Source organism: Manacus candei, unplaced genomic scaffold, assembly GCF_025592945.1.
Source record: "Manacus candei isolate 608988 ecotype Guabito, Panama unplaced genomic scaffold, ASM2559294v1 h1tg000045l, whole genome shotgun sequence".
Taxonomy (NCBI): Eukaryota; Metazoa; Chordata; class Aves; order Passeriformes; family Pipridae; genus Manacus; species Manacus candei.
The window spans coordinates 2,684,120-2,712,051 of NW_026138093.1; the positions used below are offsets into that span (position 1 = coordinate 2,684,120).

Consider the following 27,932-nt stretch of genomic DNA (forward strand, 5'->3'; position numbering starts at 1 on the left):
ATCCTGAGGTACTGAGAGAAGATTGAAGCAGCTGCTGAAGAAGTCAGAAGCCAAACTCTAAGTGCCTTGAAGCATTGCTGGGCCCCACTGAGGGCAGGCACTGCCAAAGCCTCCCCAGGGACTCCTTGGAGGCCAGGAGTGCAGGCAGACAAAGGCTCTGGGCAGGCCCCTGCAATGCTGAGCAAAGCCTGCCTTGGTTTTGTGGAGCACAAAGGCCAAGGCCTGAGCCCCAGGCCCTGGCCCAGCAGATCCTGTCCCTCCCGGCTGGCTCAGGGCTGTTTGGGGGGCACTGGGTTAGGAGGGGGAGGAACAACAAAGGCCCAAAACTGGGCAACCCCTGCCAGGCTCCTGAGGGAGGGGCGAGGCAGAAACCAAGTGCAGAACCTGCCAGGCAAGTTGCTTGTGGTGGCCTGAGTGGCAGAGGCAGCTGCCAGAGGCAAGGGGACAAAGGCCTGGGTGCCTTTGGGCCTTGCAGCCCTGCCAGAGCCCTTGGCCATCTCTCCTGCAGGCTGTCCTGCCCTGGCCCTGCTGCTGCTCTGGCCTTGCAGGCTGCACACACCCCTCCTGCTTTCCCACCCCCTCCCAGCAGCATTTCTAGACCCTCCCTGATGTCTCTGCACCAGCTCTGGCTGTTGCCATGTGCACTTGGCCTTCTTAATTTGGATCCTGAGCCCCTGTGCCACAGGACATCCCTGCCAGAGCCCAGGCCCTTCTCCTGGGGGTCACTGCAGAGCTGAGCAGATCCAGGTCACCTCCCATTCCTCTGCCAACCCCCTGGGCCTGCTCTGGGCCCTCCAGGTCCTTGCCCTGCTCCCAAGGGCTGTGGGGGTGCTTAATGGTCAGGGCTTGGGGTTTAGAGCTCAGGGTGGGGATTAGGCAGAACTTTGAGAGGTTTGTTGTTCTGCTGGCAGTGTCTGGTTCATGATTAGGGGAAGAGATTTTTGGGTTGGGTTAGGATTAAAGCTTGACTTTTCATACTGCTAATACAGGTTTGGGATTGGGGTGGGCATTGGAGGACAAATAAGAGTCTGGAGTTCTGGGTTTGGGCTTTTTCTGGTTTGGAATTAGAGCAGTGGTGTCCTAGTTAGAACAACTGGGACCGATTCATCACTGGATAGGTATAGCCCAAACCTGTGTATTCTATGGCCCTCCATGCCATTTCCCAGAAACTCTTGTCAAGGCGGGGGGGGAGGGCCTGCCTGTGGGGGGATGTTCCTGTCCTCATACCCTTTTATGGAATTCCCCGCTCTGAGCATCCTCATACCCTTTTATGGAATTCCCCGCTCTGAGGGAAGGATTGACCATTCCTGCCTGAACTGGAGAATATATAAACCTGGAGTTTCAGAACTTTTCTACCACTCGTGGGATCCAGAGGAGAGGAGGACTGCAGCTCATCGCTCTCAACCAGACTGAGACCACCACCCTCAACTGGACTGCAATCACCACTTTTGACCAGACTGCAGCAGCTCTCCCACCAGCAGGTTTTTTCCCTTCTCCCTTTACTTTGGACTCGGGGGGGAGAGGGGGGCCCAAGGAACACCACTTTGTCCATGCCCCAGGGTGCTGGGTTACACATTTGGGTTTTGTGGGTTAAGACCAATTGTTAGTTTGTATAATTGTACTTACTGTATTATTTTAATAATTTTTTATTCTGACTTATAATCTCTCCTTTGAGTTGAGTTCATTTCCCCTGCTGGTTAACTTGGGGGTGGGAGGGGGGGCTGAGGGGAGTGGGGAGAGCGGGAGCGGGGTTGCCGTGGGGGTGCCTCGGTGTCCCCATGCCTTGATCCCTGGAGAGCGAGGGAGGCTGGAGATAGGGAGGAGCTTCGAGAGCCCTGAGAGCCTGGAGAGGGGGGGCACGGAGAAGGGGAAGCCTGGACAGTGGGGACCCCTGGGATCCCCTAGGACAACAAAGTGGAGAACCTGGAGAGGGGGAATTTCTGGGAATGCAGCATCCCGAAGGCGAGAATCAGAGGAGAAGGGAGCCTTGGGACACCCAACACTCCCAGCATCTCTAGGTAGAACCCTCAGCATCCCAGATGGGGGAGACTCTCTGAACCCTAGAGGGGGGAAACCAGAGAAGGGGAAATCTTAGGAGAATTTTTTTGGGCTAATCTTCATATTTTAGAGTATTTTTTAGGTGAATCTCAACTTTTTGCAGTTTGGGGGGGCAGGAGTCTTCTCACTCTTTCTTATAGGCTTTTGCCTGAATCTCGATGATTTGGGTTTTTCTGGGCTGAGTCTTGGTGTTTTGGAGGTTTTTATGGTCACAGGATGCCCGGTGAGTTCTAGAGATGGACTTGGGCAGGAGGAACTCCCAAGCCAATGCACTCAGCCCTTGTTTTCCCCCCATCAGGATTTGTCCTTCCCAAAGCTTGGGCGGATGGAGGAGGAGGCTGCGAGGAAGAGGAAGATGCCTTGGGCCCCCCAGGCAGGTGAGGAGGAAGTCAGTGTCCCTTTGGGCGGGTGTTGTGCTGGCTCTGTCAGCCCAGCATGGCCCCGGCTGCAGGACAACCCCGCTGGCGCCGCCGTCCTGCCGGGGCCGGAGTTGGGGGGATGTCCTTGGCCTTCCCTGTGGGCCGGAGGCAAATCCCCTGCCTGTCCTTCTTGCTTCCTGCCCCAGGCCCCGAGGTGAGGAGGGAGAGCACGGAGGACAAATCCCCCCGTGAGACCCTGGTGGGAGAGGCCGTTTTGAAGGGCTCCCCGGCGCAGGAAGGCAGCGGGGAGGAAAAGGGCCGGAGATCCCCCCGCAGGAGGGGCTCCAAAGCCAGCCCAGGGTGCTCTGAGGAGGAAAGAGCCAGCCTGTGCTGGGAAGGCGGCCGGAGCTTGAGGGGGAGCTCTGAGCTGATGGTCCCTGATCAGCCTCCCAGCAGGGAGAAGCCCTTCAGGTGCCTGGAATGTGGGAAGAGCTTCAGGCAGAGCACCCACCTGCTCCGACACCAGCACATCCACACTGGGGAACGGCCCTACCCGTGTGGGGAATGTGGGAAGAGCTTCAGGCAGAGCTCCCATCTGATCCGACACCAGCACATTCACAGTGGGAAACGGCCCTACACGTGTGGGGAATGTGGGAAGAGGTTTCAGACCAGCTGGAATCTCCTCGTGCATGAGCGGACGCACACGGATGAGAGGCCCTTCCGCTGCACCGACTGCGGTTTGCAGATGTAATGAACTGCACCGATATTCTCAGCACAGAAAAGGGTACAAAACTCCTTACTTTTTTCCACTGTTTTCTTGGAATGACTTGTGAACTGAAAACCAGTGAGTTTCATCAGAAAGGACAGATCTGTTTCTGGACTTTCAAGCTGAGCTTTCAGGTCTGATGGAGATTCATGTCCCTTGGATTCTCCCCGCGTTTCTCTTTGGAATGATTTTCTAGAATGGAAAAAGAACAAAATAAAATCAAAAGGGCAAAAGAGCTGGATGTGAGAACAGGTTTTGTCCCACCAGTACAGCAATATCACTAAATAAGAGGCATCTGAAATGTGATCTGATGGTTTCCAGATCAAGATCAGTTTTCAAGAGTCAAACCTCAGTTGGATCATATTGCTGGGAACAGCAAACTACTGAGATTGACACAAACACTTTCTGTTCACTGCCAGGTAGACACAGCCTTTATTACAAATCTGGAGGTGCAAGTGTCCATTTCAAGGAACAGCCAACAAAAATGAGCTAAGATGCCTTTACTCATCTAAATGACTTATTTTATCCATGGATTATACATTTACTATGAAATATCAGTTAAATAATGGGATTTAAAAGCCACAACGTGGCACTTCTTTAGCACATAATGAGTCACACCTCTGCATGTCCCCAACCTCTCTCTTTTTTTCCCTTTTTCCCAAATAAACACCCCCTGAGCTGTTTGACAGGGCACAATGGAAACGTGGCCTTTGCAGCCAACAGCTCTGCAGGGCCCACACAGTAACACCCCTGACATCATGCTCAGACTGCCTTGTAAAGGACAAAGAAAGCAAAACCCTAAAAACCCACAAACCACCAACAGAAGGCAGCAAAGACAGATCAAATATTTATTATTTTCATTTTTTCCTATATAGCCCATTTTCTAAACAAGATCAGCACTGTAAAAATAAGCTTTTGCCTCTGTGTTAGGACTTTCCTTATGCCAAACAATTCTGACACAGAAATACTATTAATGCAATGTGTGAAAAAAGGCATACATTGACTTCAATATCTCCTCCTCAGAAAAAAAGGTGGATTCTTGCTGGATATCTTCGTACTTTTCTGTCAATAGTTTTATTTCTTCTTCCAGTGCCTGGATTTCATCTTCATAAACTTGATAAACGTTGTTGTCCTTTTCTCAGAATCAGTGTTACTCCACAAAACAAAATAACTATATTTCTCAGGAACAAACAAACACAGAATTAACTTTTAAAAAATGCAAATGTAACATTAGGCAATTGTTTCTCCTACCTCCCTACTTAAAATGAGACAAATTAATTAGATATTATCAGTTTTGAAAACTGAAAAACTGGTACATACAGGTTTTAAACATCCCAGGGAGCTCTGACACCTACAGTAATTTATACCTCCATAAAGAATTCTGTTTGCTATGGAAGATTAAACTAATATTTGAACCTTGATTCTTAGGAACCAAATTTGACAGGAATTCTTGAAAACAGAATTAAGCTTGCAGTAAAACTGTCCTTAATGCTACAGTGTCCTGTCATCAACTTAACACCTGCTTAAACCCTAGAGAGTCCACCCAAGCTGATGCTACAAGAGCAGAAAAGTCACTTGTTCCGTAATTCTGGATGTAACAAACCTTCCTACAAAACACAACTCACTCAGCTCAAAGCATCACCAGCAGGAGAAATCATACCTTTGGCAAACCTGTGAACACAGGCAGCTCCCAGATAGCAGCAGGGATGGGACAGAGAACTGATCTCTGACTTGACATAGAAAAAGAAAAAAAAAAGGAGAGTTTTCTTCAAAACAGATATTAGCTTTGAAAAAAAAAATCGTAATTTTGTTGCATTGATTCCTCAAAGAATTAATTAAATCCAATCAAAGCTGAAGTAATTTTAAGACACAGATCACTGCACAGCCTCCAAAGATAAAGTTAAATTAGGAATCTAATGGGGTCAAAGGATCTTTAAGGATCTTTTTAACTAATCGTGACTTGATCCAGGAGCAGATGCAGCTGGTTTAAATTTGCTGTAACAGAACAACAAACTGCTCTACAGGTAAAACCCAGTCCTAATCAGATATAAAACCGGGATCCAGCTGTGACCAATTCACCCAGCACTCAGCTGGTGAGATGAGGCACAGCTGTCCCTGACACAGCAGCCTGATCTGCCTTTTGGTTAAACACCAGGAAAGAGGCACAAACTGCAACCATGTTTCACAAATAATTCAAAATAAATAAATCTCAGTGTTCAGGGAAAATAACAATAACCTGACACGTTCAGAGGACTGTAGAGGATATTATGCAGCTTGACACTGATGTATTAATATTTTCAACCAGGAAAAAAACATAAGTTGACTTCATGTGTTCTTAAACCATCCCTACTGTACCTGCAAGATCCACACTAACACTGTTCAATAAAAAGGGATGAGGGGGGAATAGGATTTTGTTGGTTTATTTCGTAAGAAAGAGCATCTGAATAAGACTTATAAGAAAATAACATTAAAACATGTTTTGCACTAGAAACTCAGTGAGTAAATAAAGAATATGCAATTAAAGAATCACCAAGATTGTACCTAATCATGACTGACCCTGACATTTTGAAGCAATTTGGTGCATTAAATGCCAACATGCAACGAATAGAAGTTATCAAGTTTTAACGCACCCTATTAGCTTGGGGGGATTTTTTTTTAACTAGACACAGTGAGGAAAGTTATGGTCATAATAAAGAGCACGGTGGGGAAAAAAGAAAAATATTTCAGCAGCCAGAACTTTACCCCTTTACCCCAGAACTTTTACCCTTTTGCTGACCCCTCTTTTAACAGCAATAACAGGACACACAAACTGCTTACAGCTACTTGAACCAAAGGCTTTCGCCAGGCTGCAGAAGACTCAAAGACTTGTTGTGACCGCAAAGAGCTTTAACTCCAGAAAACAAATACCCATTAATTAATTATTTTTAAGTAAATAAAAACTTCTGCAAACAGGCAAACACCTCTCCTCACCCTAAGCATGTGCACGTATATCACACGTGTGGATATACCGCATAAATGTGTATATTTATGCATGCTTGTGCATTGACAGTGCATATTCCACATTGCTACATACCTGCCCGGCTCTGAGAGGGGTCAGCAGGACCCGGCGCTCAGGGAGCGGAGAAAGGAGGACCCGGACTCGGACTCGGACTCGGCTGTGAGGAAGGAGCGGAGGCCCCGAACCCGGACCCGGCTGTGAGGGAGGAGCGGAGCCCTCAGACCCCGACCCGGACCCGGCTGTGAGGGAGGAGCGGAGCCCTCAGACCCCGACCCGGACCCGGCTGCGAGGGAGGAGCGGAGCCCCCGGACCCGGCTGTGAGGGAGGAGCGGAGCCCCCGAACCCGGACCCGGCTGTGAGGGAGGAGCGGAGCCCTCAGACCCCGACCCGGACCCGGCTGTGAGGGAGGAGCGGAGCCCTCAGACCCGGACCCGGCTGTGAGGGAGGAGCGGAGCCCCGAACCCGGACTCGGCTCTGAGGGGGCGCGAGCACCACCCGGACCCAGCGCGCGCTGCCCGCGCCTTTCAAACCGCGCGCCCGGGCGCTACCACAGCTCCTCCCCGAGCGGGGGGCGGGGCACCGGCCGCGCCTTCCTCCCCGCTCCTTCTGAAACGACGGAGCCGCTGGGGGCCCGGTTTCAGAGTCCCGTACTAGAGACAAAAGGCAAAAACGTTACTTTGAGAGCCGTTCGCTTGTTTAGGTTAATTTCCGCTCGCGTATTTGCGGAAAACGCCCCCGGCTTTTCCTCCCGGTTGGTTACGCCCAAAGCGTCCGCAGTCAGAGGGCCCAGCCCATGTGTCCCCACCATAACTTGACCGGCCGGAAACATGAAGCTTGTCAGAGTGCGGTTGCCCGGGGAAGCGGAACCCTTTTTTCCCGCGTGAGGGGCGCTGGGGGGAAGGTAAATTGAGTGGCGCCGCGAGGAGCGCACATGGCAGCGGTGAGGGAGCGCGGGGGGAGCCGCGGGGGCGGCGGGACCGGGACCGGGACCCCTCGGGCGGGGGATTCCTCAGCCGGGGGTCCATCGGCATCTCCTGTGAGTATAGTCGGGTCTGTGGGTCTCGCCTCACCCTCAGAGAACGCTTGGGTTATATCGTAAAGAACCGGTTACAATTATCGCGCACCCAGTGATGTGGTTAAAGGTTTGTGAAGCAATAACCCGAAACCCTGGTGAGTGCAGCAGCACAGGGTTTGCAGAGCAAAGCAGGGAGCGCCGTCGCCGTGAGGTTCCTCGTGGCTTTCGGGGGGGATGATTTGTCCGTAATTTTTCATCCCATTCGCGGTAACCCCGCAGTGCCGCTGTCACTGAGCTGTTGTTGTCTCCCTGCAGGAAAGCAGTGTGTGTTCCCGGAGGGATACTTTGGTTTCTCGGCATGGACAAGGAGCAGGTTTCCAAACGTTTGTATGTTGGGGGGCTTGGCCACACGGTTTCCAAGGCTGAACTGGAAGAAAGATTTGGCAAATTTGGGCGTGTTTCGGATGCAGAGATTATTACCAGGAAAGATGATGAGGGTAATGGTTTTACTTCATCCTTTATAAGTTCATTGCTTTTCACTTTGAAGTGCGAAATGGAATGTTTGCTCCAGAGACACTTTAATTTTCAGGAAATAGCTTCATTTTCAGTTTTAAAGGAAACACTGAAATGATGTGGAAATTAACTGGATGTTTCTTATTGATCAGGGAACCCTATGAAGACTTTTGCTTACGTCACTTGTCAGCATTTCGGATGCAGATCTTAGGAAGTGTAAGCACATCTTTTTATTTTTCACTTATTTATGTTTTTGAGCCAAGTTGCATTGCTGATAATGCATGTAATGTTGTCACATCGGGGTGTGGTCGAGGCAGAGCTTGTTTCAATCTGTTTTATTAATTCTACTTAAAGGAGCAGTTTTAGGGGTACCTTTCAGACACAGACTTTAACCAGGTGAGCAGTGAGGTGTAAGATCATGCTGAAGAAACCTCAGCCTGGCATAGAAGGAGGTGTAGGGAAGTCTGGGCTATGCTTTTTTAATGTAGAAAATACTCATTTCCCATCTCTTTGTTTTGCAGGCATGTCAATTCTAAATAAAACAAAATGGAAAGGGGGGACACTGCAAATCGAGTTGGCCAAAGAAAGCTTTTTGCACAGGTAAAAATCAGGCTTTAAAAATATATATTGTTGCTCAGTCTTTTTCGGTTTATCTGTTTACATTATGATAATAGCATTATATATTATTTCATCTTCTACACTCCTTTACAGTTTTGATAGACACTGGTGGAGTGTTGATGCACATTTGATGCTGCAACATGATTTAGATCCTTATTCCCTTAAAGGGAATGTCAGGATGTTAAGTCCTTGAGCAGTGAGTGGTTGCTGTTCCACGGGAGGGGGTCCCTGCCAGCTCTAATTTAGCACATGGGCTTTGGCCCAGCACTGCTTTTCAGGCAGGATGTACTTTTTGGTGCAGGCTTGCCACAGAGAGGGAGGAAGCAAAGCTGCAGAAAGAAAAGCCACAGAGGAATAACCAAACCTGTCTGTTGGAATCACTGAAAAAGACTGGAGTTGTGGACTTCCACATGAAAGCAGTACCAGGTACAGAGGTGCCAGAGCACAAGGTATGGTGGGGTAGATGGGTGAGAGAGTTAAACCAGCAGAAAGCAAGCTCAGTGCATCTAAATTTATGCCAAATCTCTATGCCTTGTGTGAAGAATCTTAATTTTTAAGGGTGACAGTCCAAACTGTGAAAAATAGGCTGAAGAAATACCTTATGTGGAGACAAGGAGAAGGCTCCTGTCCTTCTTTGTAATGACATAATTCTGATCCCACTGTCCTCTCTCATCATGTTAAATTAGGAAGTGCTTTGTTCCTCATGTATGTCGGGAATTTACATAAGTATATAGTATAATATACATTCATGTCACCCTTAAAAGCTTGTAAGGAGAATATGTGATTTATTTTTATACAGCATTTAATTATTTTGATGGCTGGGCTGTCAGGAACTACTCTCTGTGCTTCAGCACATTCAGGGTCAGGGTCTGCACAAGCTTGCAAGAGTAAGAATAAAATCACTAAACATGCAAATTAAGGCAAGAAGAATTATATTTACTACAAAGTTTCCAAAATTATTTGCTAAGCACAGAATGGTTTTGAAGGGATTTTTGGTTTTGGTGGGAAAGGGGAAGAGAGCAAAATAATAGTGGTTCTGTCTGTTAATTCATAATTCATTCACTGTTAATTCATAATCCAGAAGCCATATATTAGAAATAGTAGTTGTAAAGTAAAGAAAGTTACTTCTTTATTATCACTCTTTATTTGCAGGTTGTAGAAATTTGGTTTTTTGGTTGGTTTTGGTTTGTTTTCTTTTTGAGAAGGAAGCTGGCTAAGGTGCACAGTACAATCATATCTCACTTAACAAAGTAAACAGAATTGGTCACAGATGGTTCCATATTAGTGGTTTTGTTACCCAAGAATAAACATCCTATTCTATTACAGGGTCACTTCCACTCTTTCTTTGTTTAACACTGATTATTTTTCTTTTCTTTTAGAAGTGGGTTGTTGGTAAATTCGGCAGAGTCTTGCCTGTCCTGCACCTGAGGAATCAGCAAAAAAATAAAATATCCTTTTCCTATTGTTTGGGCACAGGCACAGTTCCCTTCCTCATTTTGTCATGTGGAGAAACAGTTGCTGAACAGTCTTAATTTTGACTGCTGTGTCAGACTTCATTTACTGAATCCTCCAAGTAAATCTCACAGTAATTGGTGTGGTTTGGCTGAGTTTCTTTCACTGCAAGTCAGTGGCTTAAAGGCACCAGACAACAAAGACTCCTTGTTGTCCTTTCACACCGAATCCAGCCTGTCCATAAAGACTCCACTCTGCTTGCTGGAGGAATCCTGTTGTTTTACTTCCTTAACTCAGACCCACATTGTGAAATATGACCCCTCCAAGTATTGCCATAACCTGAGGAAGCTGGAGCCAGACCTGGCACAGGCAGCTCCTGTGGCCGAGCTCACCTGGCACTTGGAAAGGGGAGATGCCAGTGCCAGCAGGAAGCGACCAGCAGAGTTCCCTGGGATGAAGAAACCCCGGAAAAAACTGAGGCAACTGGGCAGGGAGGCCCTGAATGGAGCAGCAGTTCTGTCCTCTGGGGGCCAGGCCCATCCAAACCACCCCAGCTCAGCACAGCTCGGTCAAAGAGCACAACCCAGAGCAGGTGACAAGTCTAAATTGCCTCCATCGAGGAGTCTGGAGGGTGAAACACCAGGGAGAGGTTTATTGGCACATCAAAGCAATGTTAATGGAGTGGCAGCTCAGAGTGGTTCTGACAGTGAGGTTGATTCTGAAGAGGAGATCAGAGCAATGGTGAAGGAAGAGAAAGAAAAACAGCAAGCGAGGAATGTTGAAAGTGACCCCCTGGAAGTTGTTGGGGATGATTTTGAATTAAAATACAGTAGTCACTGGTCCTTATGCAATCCAGATGCCATGAAGAAACCTATCAAAGGAAGTTACAAAGAGACCATGGAACATGATAATGGTTATGATTCAGCAGATACGGATGAAATTATTGCTGAAAGTAAAACTCCAGATCCAAACAGCAGCAAAACTACAAGGTTAGAAGATTCTAAACAGGTGGAGGTGAAAAATAAAGAAATATTAACTAACAAAAAAAGCGGTTTGGCAAATGACTCCTCACTGAAAACTCGAAATGTAAAAGAAGAACACATTGAAAGAAAGGGGAAAACTAAAAAATCCAAAATTGCTGCCTCACAGAGTTCAGCAGAGACAAGTGATAGTGAGAGCTCTTACTCAGAGTCTGAGCAAGGGGAGTCTGAAGCCAGTTCTGATTATGAGTCCATGATGCAAAACTGTTACCGCTTAGACCTTTCCTTAGATGACTTAAAAGCACTGGCTGCCAAAAGCACTGGGACACCTGCAGAGGAACCAGATGGTGCACAGGGTTCTGGTCTGTCCAGTGCTGAAGAAAATCCTAAGGGTAATGTAAATAAACCTAAACTTTCTAATTTTCACCCTGCAGTTAAAAAAAATAGCATCTGTCCTGAAGATGTGCTGACTGATATTTTAGCAGGGAAGGAGAAGGAGGAAAGCTCCAAGGGGCAAAATAATTCACGTTTGAAGTATCGGCCCTTCAGGGGAATGGGGTCCCTTGGTGTAAAAGAGGCAACCAAGGACAGCACTGGGTTAAAGAAGGGGTCTGTAGGAAGTTTAGGACTGGAAGCTTGTGTGTCTCATTCTGGGGAGGAGTCATCTAAAAGACAGCCCAGGAACCTTCCATTCTGTTCACTTGAAGCCAGCAGTGAAGAGACACAAAACGTGCCTTGTGAGCAGCACGAGGCACTGTCAGGTGCTGCCTCCTTGGCAGAGCAGAGACATCAGCCTGTTCCCAGGCCACGTTTACAAGGGAAGAACAAGGATGGGAATTCTCTACAAGCCCAGAGTTCAGAGCAGGGAGCTGCCTGTGCCAGCCCTGCTCAGAGTGACAGTGGGAGCAGTGACGGGGACAGTGACGCCTCAGGGGCCCACAAACATGTGAAACGGCAACAGAAGAGCCCAAAACTACTTTCCAAAAAGTTGAAGAGGAATGCAAGCAATAAAAATGCAGAATGTGAAGCTAATGCATGTGAGAATGGGAAGGCAAGCCTTTTGGAAGATAAGGAGCTTTGTCTTCATGCTGCTGCCTCAAAGGGACCTACAAGAGATAAACAGGTGCAGGACAACCAGAGGAGGCTGGCGGCTCTGGAGGAGAGGCACAGGGAGAGAGAACTGCAGAAGAAACTCATCCAAGGAGCTCTTTCAAACCTGGTAATTACACTCAGAACCTCTATCTGAATAGTCCCCAGTACAAGGGAAAGGGTAAATAAGATGTGTGGATTAAGATTTTTAAAGATGGCATTCTGGATTTTCTGATGCACTGCCAGTTTGGAGCGTACACAAAGTGGTGCATGCCTAATCCCTGGAATGCCTCTAGAGTTGCAAGAGGAATAGCAGGTGTCATGGAAATGCCTTTTAGATACTTCTGTATGACTGCAGCAAGTATTTGCTATGTTTGACTTGCCATTTCACCCTTTCCTAGGATAGCCAGGCAGCAGGGAAGCACAAACACATCGTATTCGATTCAGATGTGGAAAATGAGGCTGAAGTGGGTGAGACGTTGAAAAAAGATGGAAGTTTGGGAAATATGCATGGAGAAGTAAGTGTTATTAGGAAAAAGACCTGTATGACTATGCCTTTTATTCTGAAGACTGTATTTTATCATAGTGAAGTGTCAGAAAAAAGTAGGTAAGCTTTGAATTAACATGAATGATTCCTCTTTTTGTAACATCAGACAGGTTTGAAAGAATTTAACTGTCTATCTGATAAAGCTTGAGAGCTTGGAGAATTTGTAAGGAGATTGAGATTTGTATAAAAGATATTCTAACTTCAGAAGAAAAAGAATGTTTGTGTAATTAGTTTTGAAATTCCTCTGCTTTTAGTCAAAGGAAGGTGAAGAGTTTTGGCTTGAGCAGAATGGAACTACTCTGCTCTTTCCAGCACTGGACAAACAATCTGATGCAGTATCTTGTTTTTAAAGTGATGTTGAGCTCCAAAGAAGCTGTGTGCTGCTGCTTCTTTACTCTGATTTAGCAGATTCTTCAGGGTTTTACTCCCATGGTTTCAGTACAATTAAATACTTTTGTTTTTTCTGGAATAGAACTTCTTGTATATCACATTTTTTAGTCACATCTCTACTAAAGCTTTAAACCACTGGATTTGCTTTTGTTGGGTTTTTTCCTCATAAAGGTAGTAAGATTGGGGCCATTCTCATGATTTAATTAGCCATTGATATTTTTAAATTGATCTCCCTTGACATAATCAGGGAGATTTTTATACTTAAGTATCTCATATTGTAAAACCTGAGTTACCCTTTAGATGGGAATTCTGCCTGTGGTAAAACTTCACAGTCATGATTATAAACCAGAATTCACAAGGTGTCTATACAGGATAAGATCTGAAGCACGTGGATCAGTGAGTTGGTTGTGCAGGAAATCCACTTTTTCAGGTAGACTGGAAAGCACACAAACAAAGTTGGTACTGATTTATACCCTCAGACCTACGTGAACAGCTCATTTTCTGTTGTTTTTTTTTTCTTTTTGTTTAACAAAGGATAAATCTGCTCCCAAAGCTTCAGGCAAACTGTTTGACAGCAGTGAGGACGAGCAGGACGACACGGACGATGAGCGATTCAAAATTAAGCCCCAGTTTGAAGGCAAGGCTGGGGAAAAAGTGAGTGAACCCATTGCTGGAACTGAGTTCTCCTTCTTCTAAGTCTCTGTAAGGCCACTTCAGAAGAACATAACTTGTAGGCTTGTATTACTGCTGAATATGATTGTTATGAACATAAAATAGAGTTCCCTTAAATAGGGGAAGGAGCAGCCACAGAGGAAATAACGTGTGGTGCCGTCTTTGTATGCAAAGAAATTTCTGGAAAAGGCCTCAGGAGCTGAAGGTTATTAGTATGTTACCATTAATTATAGTAAAAAAAAAAAAGTTATAGAATGTTGCTGATTTCCTGCTCCAGTGCTTAAGAGCATCTGCTTCTCTTGTTTAGCTCCTGAAGCTGCAATCCCGATTTGGCACCGACGAAAGATTCCGCATGGACGCTCGGTTCCTGGAGAGTGACAGTGAGGAGGAGGAAGGTAAACCTGGCCATATTTCCTGGGGGTAGTGGAACCATGTCATGGAGCTTCAATTTTTGAAGCAGCTCCTGGAGTGCTTTTGCTTCTTTGGTGATTCTTTAAAGAACGCAGCCCAACTCTGCTGTGACTGTGCACAGTAAATGCTGGTGGCTGGGTCTTTTAAAGGACTGTGTTGCAAAAGTATTTGTAACAGCTGAGGGGTGTGTGGCTGATAAATCAACTTTTGAAAACAGCTTTTAGTGCAGCATTATACAGATTGTGTTTATCCACATGGAAGAACAGTGGTGACTTAGTAAATTCACCTTTTTGACCATTACATTCATTTAAGCTGTTTTGTAGCCATCCTGCAGTCTGTGGCAGATTTGGCAGCCTTAGAAAGGTTTATTTTTTAATTTAACAGCAGAAAGCAGAAACACTGATAAAGGGGAAAAAAACCTAAATATCCCCCTGCCCCCAAAAAAGGAAAATTTTAACCCAGTTGTCAAGATTCACAATTTCTTTCTGAAACTTAAATTTTTGCCTGGTTCTGCTACTCCCTTCATTGCTTTAATGTGATCTTCTCTAGAGCATCAGTCAGTGGCAGAGTAGTTGCACAGTTATGAGGTATAAGCAGGGAACAAGTTAAATAACTGATCTGACTTTCATGTGAAATAGATACCCATGACTGTTCTAATCAAAGATTTTCTACAGTGCAAGGGAAAAGGCCTCTAAGTAGCTTTAAGATGAACAAAGTGATGTGTTTTGATGGATGTGAGCTCTTCTAGTACTGTAGTGATATTATGCATCAAATATTACAGGCTTAGCAGGGAAAATGTAATGTATTTATTGTTCTCTTAGCAGAGACAAAGAGCTTGAAGGCAGATGAGGAAGAGGAGCTTGCTGCAGAGAAAAAGAAAAATCTGCAAATACTGGGAAGCCTCTTGAACATCAACCTGGAACAACCTAAGCCAAATAAAACAACCACAAGTGCCAAGAAATTCAAGTATGACTCATCCACCATCAGCAAAGGAGTTTTAGGGAGGCTTAATTTTTGCCACTGTTCCCTAACTAAAATTTCTGCCTAATTGGCTGAGAAAAGTAATTCCTTCCTTGTCTGTATTTGAAGTCAGTATTTAATGCACTTTCTCAGTCACTGACTGCTTAGCAGGTATTTTCTAAATGCCAGTTACATTTTGGAGGTTTTCTGGTAAAGAACTCGATGTGAATTTGGATCCTGCTGTAAAGGTTTGGGGTGGCTTTCAGTTGGGCCTTCAGAATGTCTCATGGCTTTTCCTTCCTGTTTTCACAGAGATATCAATGCCCTTCGTTATGATCCCACAAGAGAGGACCATGCAGTTTTTGAAAGGAAGCCAAGTGCTGCAGAAAAGGAGAGGTAATATTGCAGCTTGGTAGCTATAGTTGTGATGTTTCTTCCTGTGCAGAGATGGTTTTAGCAGCAGACTGAGTTTGAAACTATGCACACTACTGTTTTTTCTTTAGTTCTCTCTGTGATTGCTAAAATGAACATACAGCAGGAATTGTGAGCACTAAAACCAACCTGTAATGTTGTCTTTTCTTGCTAGTCCATCTACCCTCTGTGTGCCATTTCCTGTCCTCACTGAAGGTAAGAAAGGTCAAGTCATGGACTTGAAGATTTGCAAATCTGTGAGAAGAGCATATTAGCTCTTAACATTTCTCTTGCCAGAAAAGAAATCTGTTCTATATATCATCATTTAGTATCACATACTAAGTGAAAACTCCCTTAAGGATGTGGATCATTAAAAAGGAGGCTTGTTCCTGCCTTTAGAATCAAACCTCAGATGTTTCCCCCCCAATGCTTACCCTTAAAAGTGAACTCATCAGTGTGCTTGGAGAAGTTTAGGAAAACATTGAGGGCTCTGTTTTCTTTTAAAAACAGATGTGTTATGTTCCTGCCCTTGAACAATCTCATTTCAGTAAAGTTAAAGGGAAGAAGAAGAAGAAGGAGGAGAGTGAGAAACCGCCTCAAGTATCTGAGAAAATCTATTATGATATTGCTGCTGATTTCAAAGACTTGTTTGGATCCTCGAAGAACAAATCAGAAAGAAAGGAGGAAATACCCTGGGACAAGGATGATGCAGAGGACTGTGCCTCACCTGACCATTTGGGACCTACATCTGGGAATGATGCAGCTCAGGAGCCAAGTGGCTTCAAGTTTTCCTTCTTTGGAGACACAGAGAAGTCGAGCGTAAAAGAAGGTAAGAGCAGAACACGCCCAGCAGTGCCATTTGTAGCGGGTCAGTTGTGTCAGGCACTGCAGAGGGATATGGTGCACAGAAATTCTGAATGCAGGGGATTTTCAGAGGCCAGAGTCAGTAATGAGGCAGAATCAGTATGGTCTTCACTTACTCTTGCCAAGATGCACTTTTAGCTTCCATCCCTGAGAGGGATGTTTGGAGAAAGAACAGTTGTTTAATTGGTTTTTTGAACAGTCATGGAAAAGCTTGTTGCCATCCACTAAAGTTCTGAAACAGGGGGAAAAGGTGATCTACAAGTCAAATCAAGTTCCGTGTAACCCAACGAGATTTTAAGTAAAACGTGTGTTAATGTAGTAGTATGAGCAAAAGAAAATCTTAGAGTTGACCCCAAGAACACTCCAGAACACTTTATTGTTTACCTAATTTTACTATTGTACCTTTAGAAAATTGAAACTGAGTGACACATGATTATTGGGGTGTCCTAAACTAAGATGAAATTGTTATGCAGTCAAGATTAAAAAGTGCTAAATCAAGTCAGTTAGTGAGGCAGGAAATAAATTAAACCATGTGAAGTTAACTGAAATATTAAAAGAAAAAAAAACACACAAAAAACCCAAGGTCCCCACATTTCTGCTGACTTCAGTGTCTTCTGAATGCAGTAAAAAGCTTTCAGAATACATAAGAGGTCCCTAGAACAAAGTGGAAAATACCTGAGCAGAGATGTAGTTCAGAAAACCTGGGAGGGGAGGTTTCTCTCCTTCTTAAACCTGCCTTTTCCAGTGTAAGTATGTCACTTGGAAGTAGGATTTTTTTACTGGTAAGTAGAAGAATAATCTGCTTTTTTTTCTTTTTAATTGTAATATTATTGCAGAACCCTACATACTTGAAACAATAAAACCTGTAAAAGTCACATGGCAAGAAGATCCATGTTTCCAAGACAGCAGTTCTGAGGGTGATGATGAGCCAGAGGCATCAGAAGTTGAAAAGGACCAAGAAATGCAAGTTACAGTTGTGTTTGTTGTCTACTTGGTTGTAGTACTTTGATGCTGTGAGAATATTGATAGCAGCACCCAGGTCATGGGAAACTGAGATCTTTGTGTCACACCTCTGAGCAGTGGAAGTTGTCTTGGAAAACCATTCCTTGCTGCACAGAGTGTGATAGTCAAAAATCCCAACAGCCCCTTTGTCATGCTGAGTATAAAAACATAAAAGCTGAGTTTCTGGTTGAACACCTGAGAAATTAGCTGGGTAATTTTGGTTTGACCCAAACCAATTTTGGTTTGGCTAAAACTCAAAGTAAGTTTTCTTTTAAAAAATGGTTTGGTTTTGTTTTTTTTTTTTATAGACAGCCATATTTGGTTACTGTGGAGTAATGTTCTTGGATGCATTCTCTTTCTCTGAAGCTTTAACTTGTGTTAGTGGAATTTGATGGTAACTTTTGTGATGGTAAAATTCCCCTGTGTTTGTCCAGGTTTATTTCTTTGCCACACAGAGAAAGTATAAGATTTTTCTTCTTCTCCAAAGATGATGAATGACTGAGAGGTACAACAGAACTTATTCACTTTCACTCCTTTTTTTTTTCTTTTAACTCATACTGAAATTCAGTGAGGAAAAGATACTGCCTAGTTATTTGTTTTGTAACACAGATGAGAGGTTTAAGAAAAAAAAATAAATTGCCAATTTCTGTCGTTACTTGTGGTCTGAATTGTGGTAGAATCCCATGAGAAAGTTCTGGTAAAATAAATGCTGAATATCTGTCTTGCTTTCCTTTTTTTCAGATAATTGCCTAATATGTGGCTGGTCTTTCAGGCCTTACCAAAAAAAAAAAATCACTTGACAAGTTATCTGGACATTTTGGACCCTTTCAGGCATATATGTGATCTTTAACTTTCTCTTGTCTTTCTGGTGTTACTGTTAGAAATGCTGAATATTCTTATTAGCCACATATGCCCATGTGGTTCTCAGTCCTAATTAATCTGGGGGTTTTTTTTGTATGAATATAGTGAGTTTTTTATTTAAAACCAAACCAAACACCACACCCCCAAACACCACAAAAACAATTGCTTGTGATGTTTTATGCACTAAATTATCAGGACAACCTCAAATAATGTTTGTTTCTTGAGACATATTAGGTAACTATCATTAAATATGTTGCTGTGTTAGTACAGTTACTGCACTGCAATCTTCCAGAAGTGTTTAACCATATTAATTTGTTCTTTTTTGTGCAGAGGGCCCTAAGTTATTTTGTAGATCAGTAGATCTCAGTGAAGAAAAAGATGGTTGGGAAGACAGACGTAGATTATTGCTTGAGGTGAGTATTTAACAGCTGTGGCTGAAAGCTGAGCATGAGGAGGGAACACGGCTGCTTATTTGCATAAAAACATAATTCAGGACCTCTAGAAAGGCTTGAAATTTTGTAATTACCAAGGAACTAAACTTTTTTAGTATAAAAGTGAGTATAACACCATGTTAGGATGTCCAGTCAGGCAAATTACTGAATCTCTGCGTTGTACAGGACCAGTTACTTAACTGTATGTTAAAAAAGTGTTTGAGACAAATAGGTGAATTCAGAGACTTGTATTATTCATTATTATTTTAGTCATAATATTATATTTTAAATATTTTCAGGAATGCCGGAAGAAGCACAAGGATGCAAAAAGAAAAGTGAAAGCAAAACAACAAATATTTTTTACCTTCCTGATCAGAAATGTTTCATGTTTCATCTCTGAAGAAGTTGCAAAACAATGTTACTTTTAAAATACTTCCAGAAATCTAGTGGGAAATAATAATTTTGGCAAAAACTACTCAGACTTTGTTTCTACATAGGAACATGTTTATTCTGTCAGTTCAAGGTTTGTACCAAGGTCTGGGGATTTGTATGTGTGTGTACATATATATATATATATACACACACATATATATGTATATGTATATATATATACACACATATATATATACATATATATATACATATATATATATGTATATGTATATATATACACATATATGTACATGTATATATATACACATATATATATATGTATATATATGTATATATAAATATACATAGGGTTTAAATGTGACTTGCTGCTTTCTAGGATTTTTGATAATTAGATCATGTAACAAAGACATTCTGCTGTGTCCTCTGGCCCCAGTGCTGAACAGGGCTGAGAAAGAGCAGATAGCTCTGTGTCTATAAGACTATAGAACTTGTATTCTGCCTAAATAATAGAGATCATATTTACAAATATTCAGAATGTGTTATTTGCAGGGTGAAATGTCCCAGAAGTTAATGAAAAGACATATATAACAGAGCAGACTTATGAAATGGATAATTTGTATTTTAAGAGATACTAATGTGTTTAAATATAATATTAATAATACTGTCCTAACAGCATTGAGTTTAAGGTGGTGGTTGTCATAGGTTTGAAAAGAGATGCTGGAATTTTCTTTTTCTTCCCTAGGGTCTCAATCCACCCCCCCATCTGTTTCTTCTGGGATGGGGGGAGTTGGGGACGGGGTGGGGGCAGAGCGGGGCCGCACATGCAGGGGCAGGGAGAGAGGGAGATCTCCTGTGGAAGTTTGTGGCTACAGGGAGAGTTGGGGGAGTCCTTTGTTAGGGGGCTCTTGGGTTTGGTCCAGGACCGGACAGAGTGGGAGCCTGGTCTTTGGCCACTGCTTTCCCTTTTCCTGAGGGGAAGTTTTTCTCCCCATGGGACACCTTGCAGAGAACGACTGAGAGAGAGAGAGAGAGAGACCAACCCATCTCAGAGCGAGGTATTCTGCTTTCAAGACTGTCTGTGGGGAAAAAGGGACTTCTTTGCTGGCTGTGAGCAGCTGTTGAACTGCCAGGACAGTCCTGCCTTCTCTCCCCCCTCCCTGGGTTGCCACAGGTTTCTCCCACCACACCTGGGGAATTGGGACTTTGTTTGTGTTTGTTCTGAAAGTTTTTGATTGCACCATTTGTTGTTTATTTAGATTTTGTTAATAAAAAGCTGTTTCTTTTCCACACTTCCACCTGAAGTTTCTTAATTTCTAAGTGGTAATCTTGTTAGAGTTACACAGTAAGCAAATTATTCTTTATATTATTGTTCAAATAGAGTACCATTGGCCTCTCCAGTTGCGTGTTTGAAAATGGATTCTGTTTCCAGAAGTGCAAGAAGTTCGTAGGTCACCAGGGAGTTTGCTGTAACTGCCTGTCTGTGCTGCCATGGACCCCTGAGGGAGCAGGAAAGCAGCTGAGTGCACCAGTTCTGGAGCACGGGGTTACTCCTTCCCAGGTGCAAGACCCAATGGTTGCCTCTGTGCAACATGATTAGGGGCCTCTGTGCCCAAAGCTTGAGCCCGCCCAGGACTCGCTGGACAGCAGCAGAGCCTTGTGGTGCCTCAGCCACTCCTCCCAGTCCATATCATCAGCAAACGTGCTGAGGGTGCTCTCCGTCCCTTCTGCCAGGTCACCGGGCAACCGGTCAAACGAGGGTGCCCCAGCACTGAGCGCCGCGCTCACAACCCTCTGAGCTCTGCCATTCAGCCAGGTCTCAACCCCCTCAGGGTCCACTCATCTAAGCCACACTTCCTGAGCTGCCTGTGAGGGGGTTCTGGGAGGCAGGGTGAAAAGCCTTGCTGAAGTCATGGCAGACAACAGGCACTGCTCTCCCCTCATGTACCCAGCCAGTCACTCCAGCAGAGAAGGCTAGGAGACTGGTCAAGCATGATTTCCCCTTCCTTTTATTCCACAGGCTTAGAGATGACATGCAGTATGAGCTGTTCTGTCCCCTTTCTGAGGATGGAGGTGACACTGATGGGCCTGTCATCTCCTGGGTCCATCTTGCTGCCCTTTTTGAAGACTGGAGTGATGTCAGCTTTCCTGCAGTCCTCAGGCACCTCTGCTGGGGAATCAGCGTCCCTGATGTGCTGGCAGTGTTCCCTGTGCCAGGGGCAGGAGCAGAGATCTGCCTTGGCCAGGGCCGGAGCCCTGGAGTGGCACTGCCTGAACAGCACTTTTTGTGCAACAGTGGCTGCCCAACAGTCCTCGGTGGCTGCCCCAGGGCCTGGCATTTGACCCTGTGCTTGCTGCAGCAGCAGCCGCCCGGCTCTGTGGTTACCGAGGGCTCAGAACCTCGGTTACCAAGGGGCTGCCTCACAGTGGGTGGGGGGAGCTGGGGCCATCCCTGCCCGTATTTCAGGTGCAGGGTGCTGATGTCACAGTGGCCACTGTGACCCGTGAGGCCAAGGGCACAAAACGGGACTCTGGGCTCAGGCCCAGTGTCAGTGTTACCTGACAACGAGAGGAGAAGGAAGAGGAGGGACAGCCCCTCTGTTCCAAACGCCTCTCGCTTCTTTTGCACTACAGTGTAGTAGCACTTGGAGGAGACCTCAGTGTTCCTCAACCAGACGACAGGAGGAGACGGCAGAGAGAGACCGGGCTCACACAGGGCTGACCAGCGAGTCAGGGGGCTCTACGCCTCAGGGCTCTGGCCCTGTGTTGCAAACTCGTCTCACATCTGCCTCAGAACCAGTGTAGGAGCACCTGGAAGAGACCTCGGTGTTCCAAGGACAGGGACCCACTGCTGACAGTCACCATGTCACGCAGGGAGCAGGCGGCCCCCAGAGGGAGGGAGCCAGGTGAGAGCAAAGTGCCCCTCCCTCAGCCTGGCAGAGGGGCTGTCGGGGCGGGCAGTACAGGTGCCATGCCCGGGGCCATTGTCTCTCTCCTCTCCAGCATGCCTGCTGTGTCGGAGATCAGAGGCTGACTCGGACATCTGCGGGGAAAAACTCTTCATACATGGGTTCTGTGCCCACGAGAACTGCCTGGTGAGTTGCTCTGTGGGCTCCCTCCACTTTTTGACAGGCAGTCCTTGCCACTCTCTCCTCATCAGTAAGTTTCATTTTCCTGCAGTTTTTTGCCAGCAACTTTCCTAACCGCCCGGTTCATCGAGGAGGACTCTGGTGTCTTCACTCATGGGAGATCCGAGCTGTAGTCTCCCAGGCGGCAGAGCAGGTGAGAGCCTGACTACAGGAGGGAGATTTGTGCCAGGCGAGGTTTGCTGGAGCTTAGCCCAGACCCCAAGCAAGAAAGCCCAGCCCTTCCAACCAGCTCTGGGACAAGGAGGAGGCCCTGAGGCTGCTGCTGATGGGGCTGCTCTGCTCTTTCCAGAACTGCTACATCTGTGGCCAGATCGGGGCCACCATTTACTGTTGTGGAAGACACTGTGAGCTGAGCTTCCACCTGCCCTGTGCCAAGCAGGGACGCTGTGTCACTCAGTTCATTACACCGTACAGGTACCTCCTGGCCCCTTCTCACCACCACCAGGGAAGGGCCCAGCACTTCTCACCTCACTCACCCTTTTCCCCCCAGGGCCTTCTGCCCCACACACAGCCCAGAGCAGGCAGTGGAGGCAACTCCAGAGCCGGGCACCCAGTGCCTCATCTGCATGGAGCCTGTGGAGGACAGAAAGACCTTCAGCACCATGGTGTGCCCAGCCTGTAAAACTGCCTGGTTCCACAGGGACTGTATGCAAGTAGGAGTGGTTCCCTCACCCCGGGGGGCACAGCAGGGGCTCAGCAGCACCAGGGCCTCACTCTGGCTATTTGTGTTTCTCCTGCAGGGACAGGCTCTGCATGCTGGTTATTTCTCCATCCAGTGCCCCCTCTGCAGAAATCGTGACGCATTTCGCAAGGATATGCTCACCATGGGGATCCGAATCCCCTACAGGTTGGTGTCCTTCTGCCTGGCTCACAACACAGGGGTGCAAGTGCTGTGCCATGCCAGGGCCTGCCCCAGCAATCCTGGCCCTGCCCTGTTCCGTGAGTCCCTGGTTCAGCTTCCCGCAGGAGCTGGAAATGGCACAGCGGGAAGAGCAGGGACACCCTGCACCTGCCCGATGCCGGGGCAGAGGGAGCTCATCAGTTTTCCTTTTCCATCAGACTACCAACATGGGAGAGCTTTAATGCATTCGCTGAGCTGGGAGACAGACACAGGCACTGCGATGCCAGTGAGTGCCTTTTTCCAGGAGGCAGGCAGGAGGCAGACGAGGAGGGGTAAGTTGCCAAGGCTGCACCCCAGGGCTCTGCAGGGCTTGAAGCAGAAGAACCCAGGAGAAGAGCTCAGAAAGATAATCCCATGCTTTGGACACTTTGTCCTCACCTCCATGAACCCGTTTGCTTTTGCAGGCCCTGGGAACTGCTCCTGTGCTCCTCCTGTGCTGCTGAGGGCACTCACAGACGCTGCTCTGGCCTGAGGAACAGTATAACCAGCTGGGAATGTGATGGCTGTGCTGGCCTGGGCACATGTAAGAGGCAAAGCACCCTGTTGACCCTGGGCCTGGTGTCCCTGGGTATGGCAGTGGGTGCTCAGGGTGGGTTTGGCGGAACCTGTCAGCTCCAGGAGGGCTGGAGGCACTGCTCTGGCCTATCCTGCCCCAGGTCTGGGGTGGCCTTGACATTCCTGCTTCCCCTCACAGCCACACGAGATGAGTCGGGGCTTGCTGGTGTCAGCGTGGCCAGACAGCCAGGACTGGAGCCTTGTGATGGCTCCAGGGAACCCGCGACCATCAGCCCCAACACAGGAAACCTGGTGCTATCAGGGCTGTCTCCCAGTTCTGCACCACTGGAGACCGTCAGCCCCAGCACCAGCACCCAGGTGCCAGCCCCTGCATCTTCAGCACCACAGACCAGCAAGCGCCGTACCAACCGACAGGCAACATCGGAGCAGCCTCTGCAATCCCCCTCACAGGGGACGGGCAGCTCCAGCCCTGACAGTCAGATAACATCAGGGTCATCCCAGAGCAGCTTCACAGAAACTGAGGACAGCAGCTGCTCCAGCAGTCGGGGGCCTGACCGCCGGCAAAACCACCCCCGCCGGCAACGTCGGGCCCAAACTGCACACTTTCGGTCCAGAAGTCCCCTGGACAGGACTCATGTGACAGCACCAAGTCCTGGGAGGCGCAGGACCAGGCAGAGACCATCAGGGACATCCCGCAGGCGAAACCGCTCCCGCCTGCAACGTGAGACACCAAATCCATCCGGCCGGTCCAGAAGTCGCCGTGACAGGAGCCAGGTGAGAGCACCCAGTGCTGGGAGGAGCAGCCACAGCCGGGAGACATCAAGGACATCCGGCACACAAAATCGCTCCCGCCAACAACATCAGGCCCCAGATCCATCCAGCCGGTCCAGGAGTCGCCGTGTCAGAAACTGTGTGAGAGCACCAAGTACTGGGAGCCGCATCCCCAGCCAGGAAGAATCAGGGACATCCCGCAGGCGAAACCGCTCCCGCCTGCAACGTCAGACCCCAGATCCATCCGGCCGCTCCAGAAGTCCCCTTGACAGGAACTGCACGCCAGCACCGAGTGCTGGGAGGCGAAACTCAAGGGAGACAGCAGCCAGGACTTCCCAAAGGCAACAGCACTGCCGCCGGCAGCGTCGGACCTCAAATTCATCCAACAGATCCAGAAGTCCCCATGACAGGAGCCGTGTTAGAGCACCAAGTACTGCCAGGCGCACTCACCGGTGGGATGGTGAGACAGGGACCCACCGCTGACACGTCCCACGTCAGCCAGGGAGGAGGAGGCCTGGAAGGGAGAGAGCCAGGTGAGAGCAAAGTGCCCCTCCCTCAGCCTGGCAGAGGGGCTGTCGGGGCGGGCAGTACAGGTGTCATGCCCAGGGCCATTGTCTCTCTCCCCTCCAGCATGCCTGCTGTGTCGGAGATCAGAGGCTGACCCGGACATCTGCGTGGAGAAAATGCAGAAACATGGGATCTGTGCCCTCGAGTTCTGCCTGGTGAGTTGCTCTGTGGGCTCCCTCCATTTTTTGACAGGCAGTCCCTACCACTCTCTCCTCATCAGTGAGGTTCATTTTCCTGCAGTTTTTTGCCAGCCACCTTGCTCAGCACAATGATGATCAAGTAGGACTCCAGGGCTTTCTCCCAAGGATATCCTACATGCAGTCAACCAGGTGGCACAGAAGGTGAGAGCCTGAGAAGAGCAGGGAGATTTGTGCCAGGTGAGGTTTGCTGCAACTTAGCCCAGACCCCAAGCAAGAAAGCCCAGCCCTTCCAACCAGCTCTGGGATAAGGAGGAGGCCCTGAGGCTGCAGCTGATGGGGCTGCTCTGCTCTTTCCAGAGCTGCTGCATCTGTGGCCAGAGCGGGGCCACCATCTCCTGCTGGGATGGCACAGCAGGAAGAGCAGGGACACCCTGCACCTGCCCAATGCCAGGGCAGAGGGAGCTCATCAGTTTTCCTTTTCCCATCAGACCACCATGAGGGGAGGGCTCTAATGCATTTGCCCAGCTAGGAGACAGACACAGGCACTGCGATGCCAGGGAGTGCCTTTTTCCAGGAGGCAGGCAGGAGGCAGAGGAGGAGGGGTAAGTTGCCAAAGCTGCACCCCAGGGCTCTGCAGGGCTTGAAGCAGAAGGACCCAGGAGAAGAGCTCAGCACCTCCATGAACCCGTTTGCTTCCCCAGGCCCTGGGAACTGTTCCTGTGCTCCTCCTGTGCTGCCAAGGACACCCCAGGACAGTGCTCTGGCCTGAGGGACATCATAACCAGCTGGGAATGTGATGGCTGTGCTGGTCTGGGCACAGGTAAAAGGCAAAGCACCCTGCTGACCCTGGGCCTGGTGCCCCTGGGCCTGGCAAGGGGTGTCCAGGGTTGGCTTGGCAGAGCCTGTCTGCTCCAGGAGGACTGGAGACACTGCTCTGGCCTATCTTATCCAGGGCCTGGAGCAGCCTTGACCCTCCTGCTTCCCCTCACAGCATCCAGTTAAGACCCAGAGCTTGTTGCTCTCATGAAGGACTCTTCTGACAACACCAAGGAATAGGAGACCATCAACCCCACTACGAGCAAACTCCATACAAACCGACAGGCAAATCCCTCTCACAAAAGACGAGCAGCTCCAGCCCTGACAGTCAGGTAACATTGGGGTCATCCCAGAGCAGCTTCCCAGCAACTGAGGACAGCAGCTGCTCCAGCAGTCGGAGTGCTGACTGCAGGTGAAACCGCTCCCACCAGCAGTGTCAGACCCCAAATTCATCCAGCAGATCCTGAAGTCACCGTGACAGGAGCCGTGTTAGAGCACCCAGTGCTGGGAGCTCCACTCACCGGTGGGATGGTGAGACAGGGACCCACCGCTGACACGTCCCACGTCAGACAGGGAGGAGGAGCCCCCCGAAGGGAGGGAGCCAGGTGAGAGCAAAGTGCCCCTCCCTCAGCCTGGCAGAGGGGCTGTCCGGGTGGGCAGCATGGGGCCAGGAGCAGTGGCACGGGGAGGCAGGAGCTGTCCAGGCATCCCGGGGCTGGGACCCTCCTTTCCTCAGCAAGTGGGGCCCAGCTGGGGCAGGGGACACCTGCTGGGACACCCGTGCCCACAATGTCCCGTCCTCCCCAAGGCCTCCAGCCCTGCCCTTCAGCCAGCCAGGCAGGGACAGAGCAGCTCTTGGGGTCGATCCCGCAGGGAAGCTGCCCCAGCCCTGCAGAGGTGCCATGGTCTCTCCCCTCCAGCATGCCTGCTGTGTCAACAATCAGAGGCTGACCCGGACATGTGTGGAGAAAAAATCCAGATAAATGGGCTCTGTGCCCACGTGTTCTGCCTGGTGAGTTGCTTCATGTTTTGACAGGCAGTCCCTGCCACTCTCTCCTCATCAGTACGTGTCTTTTTTTCTACAGTTTTTTGCCAGCCACCTTCCTCTGCACAATGATGATCGCATAGGATTCCAGGGCTTTCTCCGAAGGGATATCCTAGATGTAGTCTCCTGGGAAGCACAGAAGGTGAGAGCCTGACAAGAGCAGGGAGATTTTTGCCAGGTGAGATTTGCTGGAGCTTAGCCCAGACCCCAAGCAAGAAAGCCCAGCCCTTCCAACCAGCTCTGGGATAAGGAGGAGGCCCTGAGGCTGCAGCTGATGGGGCTGCTCTGCTCTTTCCAGAGCTGCTGCATCTGTGGCCAGAGCGGGGCCACCATCTCCTGCTGGGATGGCACAGCAGGAAGAGCAGGGACACCCTGCACCTGCCCAATGCCAGGGCAGAGGGAGCTCATCAGTTTTCCTTTTCCCATCAGACCACCATGAGGGGAGGGCTCTAATGCATTTGCCCAGCTAGGAGACAGACACAGGCACTGCGATGCCAGGGAGTGCCTTTTTCCAGGAGGCAGGCAGGAGGCAGAGGAGGGGTAAGTTGCCAAAGCTGCACCCCAGGGCTCTGCAGGGCTTGAAGCAGAAGGACCCAGGAGCAGAGCTCAGCACCTCCATGAACCCGTTTGCTTCCCCAGGCCCTGGGAACTGCTCCTGTGCTCCTCCTGTGCTGCCAAGGACACCCCAGGACAGTGCTCTGGCCTGAGGGACATCATAACCAGCTGGGAATGTGATGGCTGTGCAACCCCAGCTGTTATCAACAGAAGTTGCCGTGACAGGAGCCGTGTGGCAGCCCCAAGTGCTGGGAGATGCACCCCCAGCCAGGAAGCATGAAGAACATCACAGACGTGAAACCGGTTCTGTCAGCAACTTATCAAATCACTTCAATAAATGTATAGGACTGCTTTTTAAAATATTTTTGTGTATTTGCAAAATTATGCAAATGGCACTTCCGATGTCGCAGTGTTTAGTAGATTGTTTCATCCTAATGCTTCACCTGACACATTGGAGGCTATTGCAAAGCCCAGGGCTTAGTAGTATCTTTGTGCAGGTTTCCCTTTCATCCCCCTTGGCTTTTGGCACAGCTTTCCTTTCCTTCCTATTCTATGGTTTCCCCTTGGTGTTGCAAGGGAGACGTTTGGAATGTTTTGCAATGCAGCGGTGCCACCGCCTTGATGCACTGAAGGCAGGGAAGCAGTGGCGGGGTGTTGGCAGCGCCGTCCTGTCCCTGCTGCCGGC

General features: G+C 48.1%; 2 protein-coding genes, 2 long non-coding RNA genes and 1 pseudogene across 5 annotated transcripts; 4 read left to right on the forward strand and 1 right to left on the reverse strand.

The window, feature by feature from the left end:
• LOC127474809 (uncharacterized) overlaps nt 1–27,932 on the reverse strand; it is a 1,721,191-nt pseudogene that overhangs the window by 1,167,346 nt on the left and 525,913 nt on the right.
• On the forward strand, nt 7,100–18,956 carry LOC127474951 (nucleolar protein 8-like). Its single transcript, XM_051796290.1, is given in 18 exon segments — nt 7,100–7,121; nt 7,512–7,693; nt 7,862–7,893; nt 7,895–7,925; nt 8,231–8,309; nt 8,629–8,776; nt 9,707–9,775; nt 10,083–11,978; nt 12,250–12,366; nt 13,320–13,439; nt 13,765–13,852; nt 14,693–14,834; nt 15,141–15,224; nt 15,788–16,068; nt 16,940–17,066; nt 17,540–17,610; nt 18,297–18,379; nt 18,697–18,956. Coding segments are annotated over 17 exon segments (3,636 nt in total). The 5' UTR covers nt 7,100–7,121; nt 7,512–7,554; the 3' UTR covers nt 18,826–18,956.
• Nucleotides 21,386–24,651, forward strand: LOC127474952 (PHD finger protein 7-like). Its single transcript, XM_051796291.1, has 10 exons — nt 21,386–21,422; nt 21,588–21,693; nt 21,791–21,882; nt 21,968–22,069; nt 22,226–22,350; nt 22,427–22,589; nt 22,677–22,783; nt 22,996–23,109; nt 23,242–23,360; nt 23,532–24,651. The coding sequence occupies exons 2-10, from the start codon at nt 21,651–21,653 to the stop codon at nt 24,605–24,607; spliced, it is 1,941 nt and encodes a 646-aa protein (XP_051652251.1). The 5' UTR covers nt 21,386–21,422; nt 21,588–21,650; the 3' UTR covers nt 24,608–24,651.
• On the forward strand, nt 24,960–27,510 carry LOC127474968 (uncharacterized). 2 transcript variants are annotated; one of them, XR_007906023.1, is made up of 3 exons: nt 24,960–25,032; nt 25,320–25,433; nt 27,332–27,510. It is a non-coding gene; the product is annotated as an uncharacterized LOC127474968 (long non-coding RNA). The 2 variants fall into 2 exon arrangements; XR_007906022.1 differs by lacking the exons at nt 24,960–25,032; nt 27,332–27,510 and adding exons at nt 25,533–25,651; nt 25,861–25,963 and having other exon boundaries at nt 25,196–25,433.
• LOC127474959 (uncharacterized) lies at nt 26,022–26,825 on the forward strand. The gene is made up of 3 exons (XR_007906011.1): nt 26,022–26,252; nt 26,568–26,659; nt 26,733–26,825. It is a non-coding gene; the product is annotated as an uncharacterized LOC127474959 (long non-coding RNA).

What these genes read in the sequence shown, in the direction of transcription:
- LOC127474952 (XM_051796291.1), top strand. Translation starts at nt 21,651, where the DNA reads ATGTCACGCAGGGAGCAGGCGGCCCCCAGAGGGAGGGAGCCAG. An exon ending in GGGATCCGAATCCCCTACAG is followed by an intron (nt 22,784 to 22,995) that starts GTTGGTGTCCTT and finishes CTTTTCCATCAG; the next exon opens with ACTACCAACATGGGAGAGCT. An exon ending in CTGTGCTGGCCTGGGCACAT is followed by an intron (nt 23,361 to 23,531) that starts GTAAGAGGCAAA and finishes TTCCCCTCACAG; the next exon opens with CCACACGAGATGAGTCGGGG.